The sequence below is a fragment of the Leptonychotes weddellii genome, chromosome 4 (genome assembly GCF_054177405.1).
Source record: "Leptonychotes weddellii isolate Sample4059 chromosome 4, ASM5417740v2, whole genome shotgun sequence".
NCBI lineage: Eukaryota > Metazoa > Chordata > Mammalia > Carnivora > Phocidae > Leptonychotes > Leptonychotes weddellii.
In genome coordinates this window covers 138,101,846-138,116,671 of record NC_138372.1, presented here as the reverse complement: position 1 = coordinate 138,116,671, position 14,826 = coordinate 138,101,846, and the positions used below count along the sequence as shown (strand labels likewise).

General features: G+C 37.4%; 1 protein-coding gene across 6 annotated transcripts in view; it reads left to right on the top strand.

The window, feature by feature from the left end:
- The window catches only part of ANKRD46 (ankyrin repeat domain 46), a 51,526-nt gene that overhangs the window by 21,968 nt on the left and 14,732 nt on the right, over window positions 1-14,826 (top strand). For 3 of the 6 annotated variants that reach the window (XM_006739801.3, XM_081817080.1, XM_081817078.1), the window contains 3 exons: window positions 6,834-7,171; window positions 8,344-8,502; window positions 12,693-14,737. In XM_006739801.3, coding sequence (XP_006739864.1) covers window positions 6,861-7,171; window positions 8,344-8,502; window positions 12,693-12,909 — 687 coding nt within the window. In that variant the 5' untranslated portion in view covers window positions 6,834-6,860 and the 3' untranslated portion in view covers window positions 12,910-14,737. Of the gene's footprint in view, window positions 1-4,382; window positions 4,516-6,833; window positions 7,172-8,343; window positions 8,503-12,692; window positions 14,738-14,826 lie in introns of those variants that run through there. The other 3 variants (XM_081817079.1, XM_031035023.2, XM_081817081.1) reach the window with 2 other exon arrangements.

Genomic DNA, 14,826 nt, shown 5'->3' with positions numbered 1-14,826 from the left:
CTGCAGAGCTAGATTTCTTTTAGATGTGGCTTTTTCCCCTTGCCTAATATCTGGATCTGTACAGCACTTGGATTTTAAGAACAGTAATTCTAAAGTGCTAGCAGTTAGGATTTAATGACTTCATTGGAAGTTCTTATTTTATGGTTCTTTGAGGTTATTTTTATATTTTTAAAACAACTGTATCCTTTTAAAAGGTTAAGAATAACCACATGAGGTATAGAGAATCCAGATTTGGGTTTCCATTTACTGTATAGGCTCTAAGTTTTAGTACTTTTCTATGACATTAGAAAATGTAGGCAGTCCCTTCTGATAATGTCTCTCCAGGTATGCCATTTTTCCCTTGCATTTTGCGGAAGTGTCTGGTGCTTTGATCTCTGAAGTTACTTGTAGGCATAGTGTCATTCCATTTGAACCAAGAATATGGCACTTAGTCTTGCCTTTCCCAGTGGCTTTTCAAAATGAAAAGTAAATCAATACATTATGGTTGGTGATAATAGATATAGAAGACCAATTTAAAGTTAGGTTTAATGAGTATATATTAAAATATGACAGGTTTTCTCCATTAGTTCTTAACCATCAAGAATACTATCTTAAAGTTATGTAGATATGACCCAATATTAACATAAAAGAAAAATTTAAAAGAAAAAGAATATTAACTAGAACTTCCCATCAGGTCAGTGACTCACATGCTTCCACTAAAACCTCCTTACTGTTTTGTCATTTGGCCTGAGACAAGCGCTGTGTGGTATTAGGAGCTCTTGTTACTGATATCTAGGAAACTGCTTCATCCTAAAGTATGAGTGGCTCCATCCTCATAAAGTCTTTTAGGCTGTGCCAGCCCTCCAAGACGTGACCTCCCAGAGTTCTCCTTTTAACAGTCCCATGGAATTGGCCTCTGAAGTAGTCACCGTCCCTCGTGGACACTGTCCCTTAGGAACATGGTGAACAAGGAAAGGATTTTCTGGGGCTGTTCCCACAATTGACTGTTCTTGTGGGTTTTCCTCTGCCGGGAACCAGTTCTCTTTTCCTTTCTTGGACTTCTTTACTCTCCACTAGAGGTCACCCCATTGCTAGATGCTGCTCTGTTAGCAGGGGATCAGTGCTCCATGTTCCACGCAGGCTATCTTCAGTACATAAAGAACTGTCTCCCCAGAGCTGTGCCCATCCTCAGGAAGGTAGTAACTATTAATTTGTGAGTACTTAAGTCACACAGCTAGTAAGTAGCTGAACCGGTGTTCAAACCCCAGCAGTCTAGCTCCAGATACATTCTGGGTGAGGTAGCCAAGCTCTTTCTAGTGTCTTCTGACACTAGAAAAACTGCGTTTCTGGAGTATTGTACACTCCTGAAAGTAGTCCCTCAGGAAGTCAGACCATATCTTATCTCTCTGTCTCCTGCTCTTCCTACCTTGAAAAGCAGACTTCACTATGCTTAGCTTTTATGTTCATTTACAGGGGAACAGACTCAGCCCTCTGTGAATCTTGAAGGATACCAGTTCAGTGTTCATAATCACACATTAATGTTTCTAACTCTACTTGTGGAATGGTTCTTACTACACACTACCTTTGGTAAATACTAGGGCCCTTATTAATGCTTACTCCAACAAACTCTTCCATAAATAACCTCTTACTGTCCTGGTTGCCTGAGCCATCCAGACAGATGATCCCAAAGAAGACCTTACTTTCTTTTTTCTTTCCTTTCCTTTCCCTTTTCTTTTTTTGCATGGGGACAGTAGGCACCTTCAGACTTGACTCTCTCTCCTTTTTTTTTTTTTTTTTAAGATTTTTATTTGAGAGAGAGAGCATGAGAGAGCACAGGTAGGGGGAAGGGCAGAGGGACAAGTGGACTCCCTGCTGAGTAGGGAGCTGGATGCAGGGCTCAAACCCAAGACCCTGGGATGAGGACCTGAGCTGAAGGCAGACACTTAACTGACTGAGCCACCCATGCACCCCGTCAACTGTCCTTCAGTTCAAACCTTTAAGCATCCATACCAACAATTGCACTTCTGGACATTTGTCCTAGAGAAATGAAGACGTTCGTTCACATAAAAATATGAACCTGAATGTTTTAGAAGCTTTAACATAACACCCCCAAACTGCAGACAACCACATGTCCTTCAAAAGGTGAATGGCTAACCAAGCTGTGGTACATTCATACCATGGAACACTACTCCGCAGTAGAAAAAATGATACTGTTGATATACACAACAACCTGAATGAATCCTCAGAGAATTCTGTTGAGTGAAAAAACATAAAAGGTTACATACTGTATGGTTCCATTTATATAACATTCTTGAAATGACAGAATTCTAGAAATGGAAGACAGGATAGTGGTTTCCAGGGGATAAGGTGGGGTGGGGGTAGGAGGGAAGTAGGTGTGGCTGTAAAAGGGCAATATGAGAGAGCTCTGTGGTAATGGAAATGTTCTAGATCTTAATTAGCAATGTCAGTATCCTAGTTGTGATATTATGGTTTTGTGAGATATTAACCTCGGGGAAACTGGGTAAAAGTACATAGGATCTCTGTGTACTATTTCTTTCACCTTCGTGTGAATCTACAATTATCTCAAAAAGTTTAATCTAAAAATCTTTAGTCCTCTTCACTCTTTGAACCATAGTTAATATGTGTTCTAAGTTTTACTCACTTTCATAACTTCTTGAGAAGCTATTAACAGATTTCTAGTGATTAAGTTCTAATTGGGGTCTTAGACATTTTCTTGGAGGTTTCAAGTATAATTAGGTCTAATGCATTTGTGTAATAAGTTTGAAATCACATAAATCTGTAATTTGATCAAATGTACTTTCTTATGGGGCTTGTCATCAGAAGAAAATGGCAGAAGCATTGTCTTGTGAATTTAAAGAAACTTTCTTGTGAATTTTTTTTAAGTTTTTATTTAAATTCCAGTTAGGTAACATACAGTATAATATTAATTTCGGGCATACGATATAGTGATTCAGCACTTCCATACAGCACTCAGTGCTCATCACAAGTGCACTCCTAAATCCCCATCACCTATTTAATCCATCCCCCACCCATTCCCCTTCTGGTCACCATCAGTTTAGGAACTTCCTTATGAATTTAACAGGTCATTTGAAGGGGTAACTATATAATTTATAATTCTGTCTCCAAATGAGAAGCAAAGCTTGACCTTTTCGTAATGCGAACCCTACTATTTTCAGAATTCTAACACCTGTACCATTTTAACCTTGAAAATCGTATATCAGAGGTAGGCTTTAGTCGTGAAGATCCAGCCCCCAGTGGTCATGATGAGAAAGTAAAGATACTCTACTTTGGGTGAATTCAGAATATTCGTGCAAGGAAATTAAGTGGCTCAGTAATCTGAAGTTTGTCTAAATTGGTACATACAATTTGTCAGTCCTCATCTTCCAGTCTAGCACTGATAACCCTTATGATACAACATTTAAATGGAGCCTCATAAAATACCATTAATTATTTCTCATACAAGTTTATTTAAAGGGATTTGATAAAAATTGAGCATGAATGACCAGTAAAAGCTTAATCTGAATCTCAACCTGAGCTATAAATTCGGGATTTAGTCTTTATATCCTACCACTTAGCATAGTATTTGCCATATTTTGAGCACATAGTAACTGTTAGTTTCATGGATTAATACTGATTTTTTGTGGTCCCTACTGCCTGTGCATGGCCCTTGTTCCACAGTCCCTCACAAGAAGAGTATAGTGGGGCAGACGAGGTACTTGAGATGTCTGAGTACAGAGGGGAAACCTGAGGGGGTCCCCGCAAGAGCATGAAGGTGAGGCAGCAGCACATTTCAGGAGAAGCAGGGTCTGGCATGTGGAAAAGTCTGCAGATAGATTTGGGCCAATTTTTCTTTCACGCTGAAAAGCAAAGGGGGCAGAGGATCAATCTCCTGGGGAGATTTAAGTACCAGCATTCAGGATGGATTAGAAATATTTTTTCTTAAATGTATCCTGTTTGGTTTAGATATAAGTATTGGTTCTTTTTACTTTCCCCCCATGCAAATAGCATTTTATTTCTAGAAATGTTTTTGTGGGCTGCTCTGAGATCTAACACGTGAAATATGTGCATTCTGAATTCCAGGGACTTAGCATGAATTTTCAGAGTCCAGTTTGTTCTCTACTGATGGCACATAATTTGATTCTTTTTCTTTTATCTTTCTGACCATGTGTTCTTGTTTGTGGGCAACAGAGTCACTCCTTAGGAGGCCTTCTGTTCTCCCTTTTCACTACTTTATTGTCAGTTACTACTAGCTCGCAAATTGATGCATTACCCATAGATTTTCTGGAGAATATTCACAGACCCCACCAGCTTGTCTGTGTTTAATAGAACAGCTAGACTTCATGTCACACCCTTGTTATAACTAAAGTTTCTATTTACTGTAGATCCTTGCTGTCACATTTCTGGATATTCTCTTGAACCTTCTTAAGAATTCAGAGAAACTGCTGGCTGACTACTGAAAGAAAGATATAATCTTCAGGCTTACATGAGTATTTTTCTGCCGTCAGCTTCCTCAGAGTATGTGAAAGCTTCGATGCCTTGCTTTGTGGCAGATTCAGTTCTGTGATCAAGATGAAAAATGTTATCTATCATTGGCCTTATTAAATTTGGGGGTAAAGTTAGTTTCTCAAGGACACAAAGAAAAATATACCATACTTATTCTCACTTAAAAAATAAACAAGGAAGGCTTTTTTTTTCCCCCCACTGAGCCAACATTCAAAAGAATCCCAAGTCTTCAAACCACAAGAATTCTTACTGTGTTAGAAACAAAAATATCAAGTAGCTTGTTTTTCATTATCTGTTCTTACAGAATTCAACAAAAACATGTTATCTCTTGAAAAGCACTTGATATGTGGCATTTTAGTTTTTAAAAAATGCTTCTGATAGCTTTGTCCTTTTTAATGATCTAATCCAAGGAATACTGTAGGGGAAAATAGGGAGGCTACCCTCAAAAGAGAATTCTTGACTATTTTAATGAGCAGTTTCTTCTCAATGGGTTAATTTCTTTAAAAAGCATTATATAGTGTCATAATCTGAAGTCTATTTTATCTTGATCTCTGTAATTCTTAATCCTCAGCAGATTTTTCCCCTATTTAGAATTAGCCTTAACAACTCCTTCTCACCTGTTCTATGCAGCGGGTCATTAAGTTGTGCTAATTCTGTCTTCTCTATCTGTCTCCATTGTGTTCCCTTTTCTCTGACACGGCCTCAGATCAGGCTGTCATCATTTCTTGACTGGATTTCTGCAGTGACCTGCTGATTGATCTCCCAGTCCCCAGCCTTGACCCCCTCTAATCTACCCTCTCCCTGTTGCTGACACAGTAATCTTTCTGAAAGACTAAAAGACCATGCCATTTCCTTGGCTTGAAATCTTTCAGTGACTCCTTACTAAAATTCAGTATAATAACCCTTACCATAGAGTTGTTAGGAAGATGAAATAAAATGCATTAGGCACCCTTGGTGTGGTGCCTAGCTTGGAGCAGGCCCTCAGTGTGTGTGACTGTTTCCCCTTTGCACAGAGAACCCGTGGCAGCAGCAGAGCTCTAGGGGCAAGTAGCTCATGTCTAGAGGGACCATGGCTCTGCTGGGAAACCAGGCTAAAAGGAGTGGGGGCCAAGAATCTCACCAAACTCCGTAGCCATGTTTTCCTGAATCCCCTTGAGGTCAGACACAAGAATAGATTGGTCTAACATCCAGTTCCATCAGTGTTCCAGAAAGAAAGACTTTGTTTGACAAATTACAAGCCAACCCTGTCTGTGACTCAGCTTTTGTGACTGTAGAGTGAGGGAGTCATCTCTATAAACACATTGGTCTCTGCCTTTGTGTTTTCTTCTTTTGGTTTATTTTCTCTTCAATTTCTTAGTAAGGTTTCTTTTGTCAGACTTTAACTTTCCTTAAATGAACCAAGAGGAGGTCAGGGAGACAGACAGACACACACACACACACACACATACAGTCCAAGAGACTGCTGGAGCAAGAAGTATCAGTGAAAGAGGTGTGGACGCACTGGAGAGTCTAGGTTCCTCAGATGGATGAAATTTGTGGGGTGGACACAGTTGGGATTGCTGCCTTTGTCCTGCCTCTGAATTCCCAGACAGACCTGTTTTTCTTCATCTCTCAGTCTTCAGACAATGGGAGTTTGGCAAAATCAGATATTTAGATAACCACAGAATAGAATCAATACTGTAAAAAAGACAGTCTGAATTGATTTCATGGTATTTCCAATTTTTAAATTCAGTTTGTTGCTTTTCTTAGCTTTTCTCTTTCCCCTGAAAATTGAAGTTTGTGCTATAGACAAAACATTCAGCAGGTCTTTATTGAATATGAATTAAGTTATTTCATTATTTTTTCTTGCTGATTTAGTTAACTTTTGAGCAGATAGTTCTGTTTACCATGTAGAATATATCAAATATGATAAAAGGCAAATATGTGAAAGAGAGTTACTTTGTTTTAAATAAGAATCTCTACCAGCAGTAGTGTGTGTTTGAAGTTTAAGGATCATGTTATATATGTCTTCTGACAATGCAATAAACTTAAATCTAAGTGATCATATTTTCCTTACCTTTAAAAATCTCTCTTAATCTTTTTATTTAATGAAAAGCAAAATAGAGCTTTATAGTAATTTAATTGCAATTTTGATCAAGTGGATATGAAGAAAATAAGACATTTTATTGAGAAATAAAACATAATTGATAACTTTGTTGTTGTTTCTGTTTGGTGAGGTAATTTATTAGAGGCAGGAGGCCAAGAAGGATAAGAAATAGTGCTTCTCTAAATGACTTCATTGTCTTCATTTAGTTTGGCTTCACCGAATCTCACCTCATATTTCATTACAGGCATAGTCCATCCGCTCCATCAGAATAATGTCCTACGTTTTTGTAAATGATTCGTCTCAGACTAATGTGCCCTTGCTACAAGCCTGTATTGATGGAGACTTTAACTATTCCAAGCGGCTTTTGGAAAGCGGCTTTGACCCAAATATTCGTGACAGCAGGGGCAGAACAGGCCTTCACCTCGCAGCAGCCAGAGGGAACGTTGACATCTGCCAACTGTTGCATAAATTTGGTGCTGATCTTCTGGCCACAGATTATCAAGGAAACACAGCCCTGCATCTCTGTGGCCATGTGGATACTATTCAATTCTTAGTTTCCAATGGACTCAAAATTGATATTTGGTAAGTCCTCTGTGGTTTTTGAAATCTGGTCATTTCTTCCCATTAGTTTGTCAGCCATTGGTCCAATCTCAGAGTCTATTGATTCTGCTTTCTTGTTGATCATCTACAGTGACAAGTTCAACAAGGCATGGAGGACAAGGTAATCTTGTTAGGGGAGTGAGGAAACAAGAGGCTGACTTCTAGATTGATGCTGAAGCGGTGCAAGTTTTTCTATGAAAACAGTGGTGAGGTTCTGCTACCAATAATTGTGTATTGTCAGATAAGGGAAAAAGAAAAGAACTAACATTTGTTGAATATCTGTTATGGACCAGGCGCTGTGTTTACTTACCTTAGCTCATTTAATCCTTAGATTGAATAGCTCTTGAGGTCAGTGTTATCTTCGTTTTACAGATGCAGTAGTTGAGACAAGAAGGGTTTAAACAAAGAGGTCACACAGCTGGAATTTGAACCTAGTTCTGCCTGATTCCAAACTGTCTTCTATCATATAATATACCATGCTAGCTTCATAATCTCTCTGGGGCTCAGAGTCCTTTTTATGCTGAACAGTTTGAAGAAGTGTTTGTTTTAGTGATACCTTATCTCTAGAGTGGAAAAGGTGTGAGACCATCTTTAAAACTGAGCTTGACATTTAGACTACACTTACATGTTGCCTTGATTTATTGGTCCCTAAATCTGAAAAAGACAGCAAATGTGATGGACAAATGTGGTGGGAATTGGCTATGGGAGTCACTGTTACTTGGCTGTCTTCTCTTATTAGTGTTAAATAGGTAGGTGAACCAAAGCAGCTTATTTGGTTGCTTTGGGCTTTTATTTGTTTTTAATTCTTAGACTTTTCTTTTTTTCAATATGCTCTATTGCCATAAAATGTAAATGTCAGGTAAGAATGAATCTAGAATCTAGAACTTTCCAGTTAATTTCTAAGAAAATGTCCTCTTTTTCTTTTATTTATTCTCATGTATTTACTCTTTTGCCTCTATATTCTTTTTCCTCTTTCCCTACAAGGAAAAAAAATAGGTTTACTCAAAATTCAAGTTCCAGTTCAACCATTGGTTCTGCTCTGGGCTTTGAGTTAATTCGGCCCATGCCTTTGTCACTGAGATCTACACAGGTGGGTACTAACAATATAATCCCAACTGTTATGATGACCTCTTTATATTTATGAACTTTTTTAGTAATCATCAAGGTGCTACACCCTTGGTTCTGGCAAAGCGCAGAGGAGTGAATAAAGATGTCATCCGATTGCTGGAATCTTTGGAAGAACAAGAGGTAAAAGGGTTTAACAGAGGAACTCACTCAAAACTGGAGACCATGCAGACAGCTGAGAGTGAAAGGTACTTAACAATGTAATTTTTTAAGGGGCAAGTCACTTTAAGTCTTTGGATCTTTTATGACAACTTTGTGAGCTTTCTATTTATTTGCTTTCAAGTACAGAGCTTTGATACTTTCTTTGAAGTTTATATAGGTCCGTATGGCTCCAGATTACAATTGAGAAGCTATTAACAGAAAGTACTACGTGCCCACATGCACGTAATGTTCTCTTAGTCCCTGTGCAAGGAAGGCTGCAGTATTGTCAGCACAAAGGGAAGAGGTGGTTAAGAGCTGGATATGAGGGAAGGAAGCAGGAGTTTGAGAATTTCAAGTGCAGGTCACAAGCCAAATGGAACTGCAGAAAGGAGGAGAAAGATAAGGCCAGAAACTTGGACAGTATTAGAAAAGACCAAAAAGGCCATTTCAAAGGCAGGAAAGTGGAGTGCTGAGGAAAAGTAAAACAGGAAGAGAGAAATGAAGATTTAGCACACAATTCAGTAATGTGAAAGTGAAAGTAACTTTCCCATGAGTTGGAACAAATGAAATTTGGGCTCCTGTAAGTAACTGATGCTAAGATGTAGTAACTGACAGGGTCTTTGGTATCTTGTCGTTTCTCATCTCGAAGGAGTTTACAACACGGTTCAGGGAGCTCTGAAAAGGTGACAAATCGTCTTTTCTCCTGGCCCCACTAGTTCCACAGGGAAAGTCCATAGTCCAGACTGAGTTGTACTAGCATGGAGTCTGGTTGATTGCCACGGAGTTTCAGCCTTCCAGATAATTACAAGGTAGGACAGATGATGAACCTACTATTGTCACTTCCCAAAATTTTCAGTGGAATATATTTCAAGGGCCCTCATTAGCTGTTGACCCAGTAGCTTGACTGATCAGACTATTTGTTTAGATACTTTCAAGAACTTACTACTGTCCAAAGAAATTAGAGCTTTACTTCTAGAACAGTGCATGCTGGTCATGAGTTATCACTGAAAGCTGACAAGTAGATAAAATAAGCAAGAAGTCCAAGATATATTTTCTCTCACCTGTGTACTCTGGATTGACGGAATGCCATAAGCAATATGGTAACATTGAGTTTTCTCTTATTTGTTAAAGATCGTGTTCTTCCAAAATAACTTGAAATTTATTTTCATAAATACTTTAAGCTTCTTTCCATGAAAAATGTCCAAGAATGTGTTTTTGCTTGGTATGTTTTGGGGACCTTGCTTGCTATATTTTGTTAATAGCCAGTGTCTTGGCACCTCTGTATCAGAAATATACTTTTTTTTCCTTTATTATAGATTTATTTTTTTTTTAACTTTATTTTGCCTAGGTTGTGATTACTTACTAAGTAGTAGAAATGAGTCATTTGAGCTGTTTCGTATGAAATATTTACTCCTGCTTCTCTCATATACCTGTCATTTCCTTTAGCATAAGGATTTGTATTATTTATAGCATTGAGTAAAGCCAGTTCTTAAAAAATTGAATTACTAGTATTTGTACTACCTGGCTGCCCTACCTTATTCCTGCCCCTCAGTATCATGGTAGACCTGTGATGGTTGAAGTTTAAATTAAAAAACTTAAAGACAGCATCATTGGTCATTAGGGAAATACAGAGCAAAGCCATAGCGAGTTACCACTTCATACCAGTAGGATGGCTGTAATCAAAAAGATGGAACGACAACAAGTGAGGATGTGGAGAAACTGGAACCCTCATACATTGCTGGTGGGAATGTAAAGTAGAGTAGCTGCTTTGGAAAACAGTCTGGCAGTTCTCAAAAAGCAACACAGAGTTACCATATGACCCAACAATTCCACTTTAGGTATATACCCAAGAAAATTGAAAACATGGGTTCACACAAAAACTTGTACATGAATGTTTATAGCAGTATTATTTATAATAGCCCAAAGGTGGAAACCACCCAAAAGTCCATCAACTGATAAATGGATAGACAAAATGTCATCTGTGCATCTAGTGGAATATTCCACCATAAAAAGGAATGAACTACTGATATGTGCTACAACGTGAATGAGCTTTAAAAGCATCCTCCATTAAAACACTTTCATTTAAAATAAATAAATAAATAAAAGCATCCTCTATAAAAGAAGCTGGTCAAAAAGCCATATATTGTATAATTCCGTTTATATGAATTGTTCAGAATCGGCAAAAAGAAAGTAGATTAGTGGTTGCCAGGAGCTGATGGAAGGGGCAATGGGAAGTGATTGCTAAAGGGTACAGAGTTGATTATAGAGGTGATTAAAATGTTCTGAAATCAGTGGAGATGGTTGTATAACTTTGTCAGTATACTAAAAACCACTGAATTATACAAGATGAATTTTATATGTGAATTATACCAAAAGAAAAAATTAGAGAATAAAGCTTAATGGGATTGGCTAGCATGTGGCATTGTGGCAAAGCTGTGTGATGATTAGCAGACCATAAAGCAAGTTTTGAATGTACTTAGTATTTTCCATCACTCTTAGGATTCTCTGAGACATAGCATAACTTAAGGGCCTATACATCAAGATGATGAAATTTTCCCACTCCCCCATATATCCTAAGTTTAATTTAGTTATTTTTATGTCTGTGGGTATAGGATGACAAAGAGTGTAGATGACACACGTACAAAAAAAATATTGCACACGCACATTCAGTAGAAAACATTTCACTGGATAAGGTCACTATGGAAAATTCTGATTGGCAGAGCTTCATGAGCTCCTAGAGATTGCTCAGCTGAATCCTCATTTTATATCTTAACATCTTTGAATATGAGAGCACATCAACTCGGACATAGTCAGTATATTTCATACAAGTCAAAATTAACCTCTCCTGAACTTCTTTATATATTCATGTTTATGTGTTTAAACCTTCTCAAAGTTCCAATCTTATTTTTGAACTTGCTTCACTTTTCTTAAATTTTTGTATTCATGTAGACTCCCACTGAAAATGTCTTTTCTTATTTGAAGAATAAACATCTTTTAATATAGAAAGAAGAAAAGCTCAGCTATCGAGCAGAGTGGCCCATTGGGAGGTCACCTTCCTATGATGAGAGAAGACCTTTAATACTAGTAAATGCTGAAGGATGTCTGGTTAAGTGTCAAGAAGTAAAGTAAAATTGTAGGTTAAATAAAATGCCAGTTTTTGCATGATGAACCAGACTGTAAGACACTTTTATTCTGTTTCCATTGTCCTATGCCCAGATGGTTGGAAGAATATGAAGAGAGAGGGTTTAGGAAGGGTGGTAAATTACCTTTTATAAGCAACAGATAGTTGATACATAGAATTATGGTCATTGTGGCATTAATCTAAATGATACCCTGTTATTGGACCTGCATGTTGTGACATAATTGTGGGTGCTAATCCCTCCGAACTTTGAATTCATCACAGTATGGCCGTCCACATACCAAAGTCAGATATCCTGTTTTCTACTTGTAGGGGTCATATTTCTCTTTGATAGAGTTCTGAAAACCAGAATCAAGAATCATTGTTTTTTATGGCTTGTGGTACCTTATTTTCGACTAGATTCAGCCTTTATGCAGAAATGAGATAAACTTATTTTGTATTATTGTACAAGATAGAACTACAACCAGTTGGAGGAAGCTGTTAAGAAGAATTCCTAATGGCTAGGCGTGTTCAGATGTACAACAGACTGAACTAAGTGTCTGTTTTTAGAGGATTACAGTTAAAAGAAGTAATTCCTTTATTGGTCAGGTAACTGAACTAAGTTAGTGAAAATTCCCTTTTAACTTTAAGATTCACACACTGTATAAAAATGACTCTAAAAATCATTTACAGATTTACCCATCTTTGCTTATTTTCATTAACATGAATTCTTAAATTATGAATCTTTGTTTTGAATTTTTCTAAATTTAAAGTAACCACAATTTGGTTACTTAGATACTAGGAGTTTGAAACAACTCATCTGACCTATAGTCAAGACTTCTGCTTGGGACCTTTTCATTAGAAAAGAATTTTTAACTCTGACTCTGCTGGATACTAAACCAAGAAACATAATCATTGCAGCTTAATTGACAGTTGAAGGTAGATTACCAGACAGATACATACATCAGTACATGAATGTATGGGAGCACATTTGTCAGTTTTCTTCTTGTAAGTGTTGTGTCTTGTCTTTTCTAAGTAACGTGGTTGCTGTTGTATCTTTCTGAAATGGGTGGAATGTGGTGTTCATGCCCCTTTCCTTTGTCTTTGCTCCTTTCACAGTGCCATGGAAAGCCATTCTCTCCTCAATCCCAACCTGCAGCAAGGGGAAGGAGTCCTGTCCAGCTTCCGAACCACATGGCAGGAGTTTGTCGAGGACCTGGGCTTCTGGAGGGTGTTGCTCTTGATCTTTGTCATTGCTTTGCTATCTCTTGGCATTGCATACTACGTGAGCGGGGTGCTCCCCTTCGTGGAGAACCAGCCTGAACTGGTGCATTAAAGGAGCCCATGGGGGTGGGGCCAGTGCCTCTTTCCTGGCTTCCACTGTTTGTTCTGAGTTTCTCAAGCGTTTTCTCTTAGTGCAAGGCAGTGAGGGCTGTACATTTTTTCTTTGTGCATTTTTATGTATTGTAATCCTTTTCGAACAACGTGTTCATTTGAACCAACCACATACCATAGTCAAGTATACTTCATCCTAAAGCTACCTCTGACTCAGCCCGACTTGTTAGGAAAGCCTTCACATAGCCTTGTTTGATAAAAACATGGAGGTCCGTGACTGAAGAATGAAAGATTAAGGAAGAGACTAGGGAGTCTTGCTACAGAAACCTTACCTAATATGGGACCAACTAAAGTGAAGTATTCAAAAAGAGAAAGGTTTTCTTCTGTGATTACTTTTTGATAGTTGGTTGGTTTAGGTTTTGTTTATTTTTGCAAGAGCCCCTTTTTTTCTTTTTCTTTTTCTTTTTCTTTTCTGGGAATAGGGGAGAGAATGAAACATTAAGCTTAAAACTTGAAGTGCTTTTTTCACATCCTGTATAGCAAATCAGTATGTGGGACTCTGTTTGGTTTATTTTAATATTTTCAAGTCTAGTTACAAACCAAACAGAACTTTTGAAAATGAGCTATATTTTCTTCAAAAATGATTCATTTGATATTTATTTGTTTATAGGATAGTTTTGGGTTTTTGTTTTTTTTTTGTAAACTGCTTTGCTTGTTGTTAATATCTGTGAAAAAAGAACTTGAGTTCATTTTGTTCACTTTCCAGTTTCCCCTAGTGTTTATATCAAAGAACTCCTGTTCATCAAAAATAGTCAGAAAACTCTTTTTCTACTCAGTAGTTAGCAGGGAAAGATCATTCTGACATCTGTCACTGTAATTCTGTAGTGCTATTATTGTGAAAAATTCCGTGCTACCGGCTAGCTGCGTTGTTACAACTGTATCATAGTTGATAATTATTTCATTTTACATGCATTCCTGTTTAGAGGCCCCGTTAGAATTGTCTTAACAGTCTCATCCGTATCAGTAATTCTCTGATGCAAGAGTGGATGGAGCATTTCTGAGGTGACGGTGCTGAGCACTACTGTACTGGGTGCCGTAAACTCTTTACAGATGGTGATATTATGTAAATTGAAATCTGGTCCCCAAACTATATTGCAGCTTTCAGCAGTATGTTTGAAGGCCTCTTCTGTCAATGAGTCTGTTATGTATAAATCATATTCTTGATTTTTTTAAAAGTATATAAAGAGTTGATAATTATTCACTGAGTATAGTCAGAAAATTGTAGTGAAAGAACTAATGGTTTTATTTTTTAGAACAAAGGCATCTAAGCTACTGCTAATTGAATTGTTGCTACAGGTAGAAATTATACTTTAGAGTAGGATTGACATTTCTGTGATTCTTGTTGCTTCTTGCTATTTTCTCTTGTATTTATATATGTAGGATTGAGGTGTTTTCTTTCATGTGGCTTTATCCTCTCTTAAAGAGCTGTTTAAAAATTCCTGATTTAACTGACTGCTTCAGGATCAGCTCATAGAGTCTTGTTTTTAGGGTAGAAACAAAATAAATCATACTTGGTAAAAGACAACAAAATAAAAGCTGACTTCAGAATGGAGAACACTAGAACTCAAAATCAGAGTATATTCAGAATGAAAGCTTTGGAATTCGCTTTATGTTTGTAAATCTAGATGAGCAGAATTGGTTAACATACATGTAAAGATACTGCATTTTTAAAAGATTTTAAGTGCTGATTTCTTTGTATTTTAATCTCTGCATTCAGCATTCAGTAATACTACCAATAAATGCATTTATAGTATCTTAATCACAACCCATTTTCTTAGTGTGTCATTGTTTTCTTTTGATTTAGGGCTCTTTGTAATAGGTTGCAATTGCCAGTTTAAAAAAAGTTTTTTTCAAACCT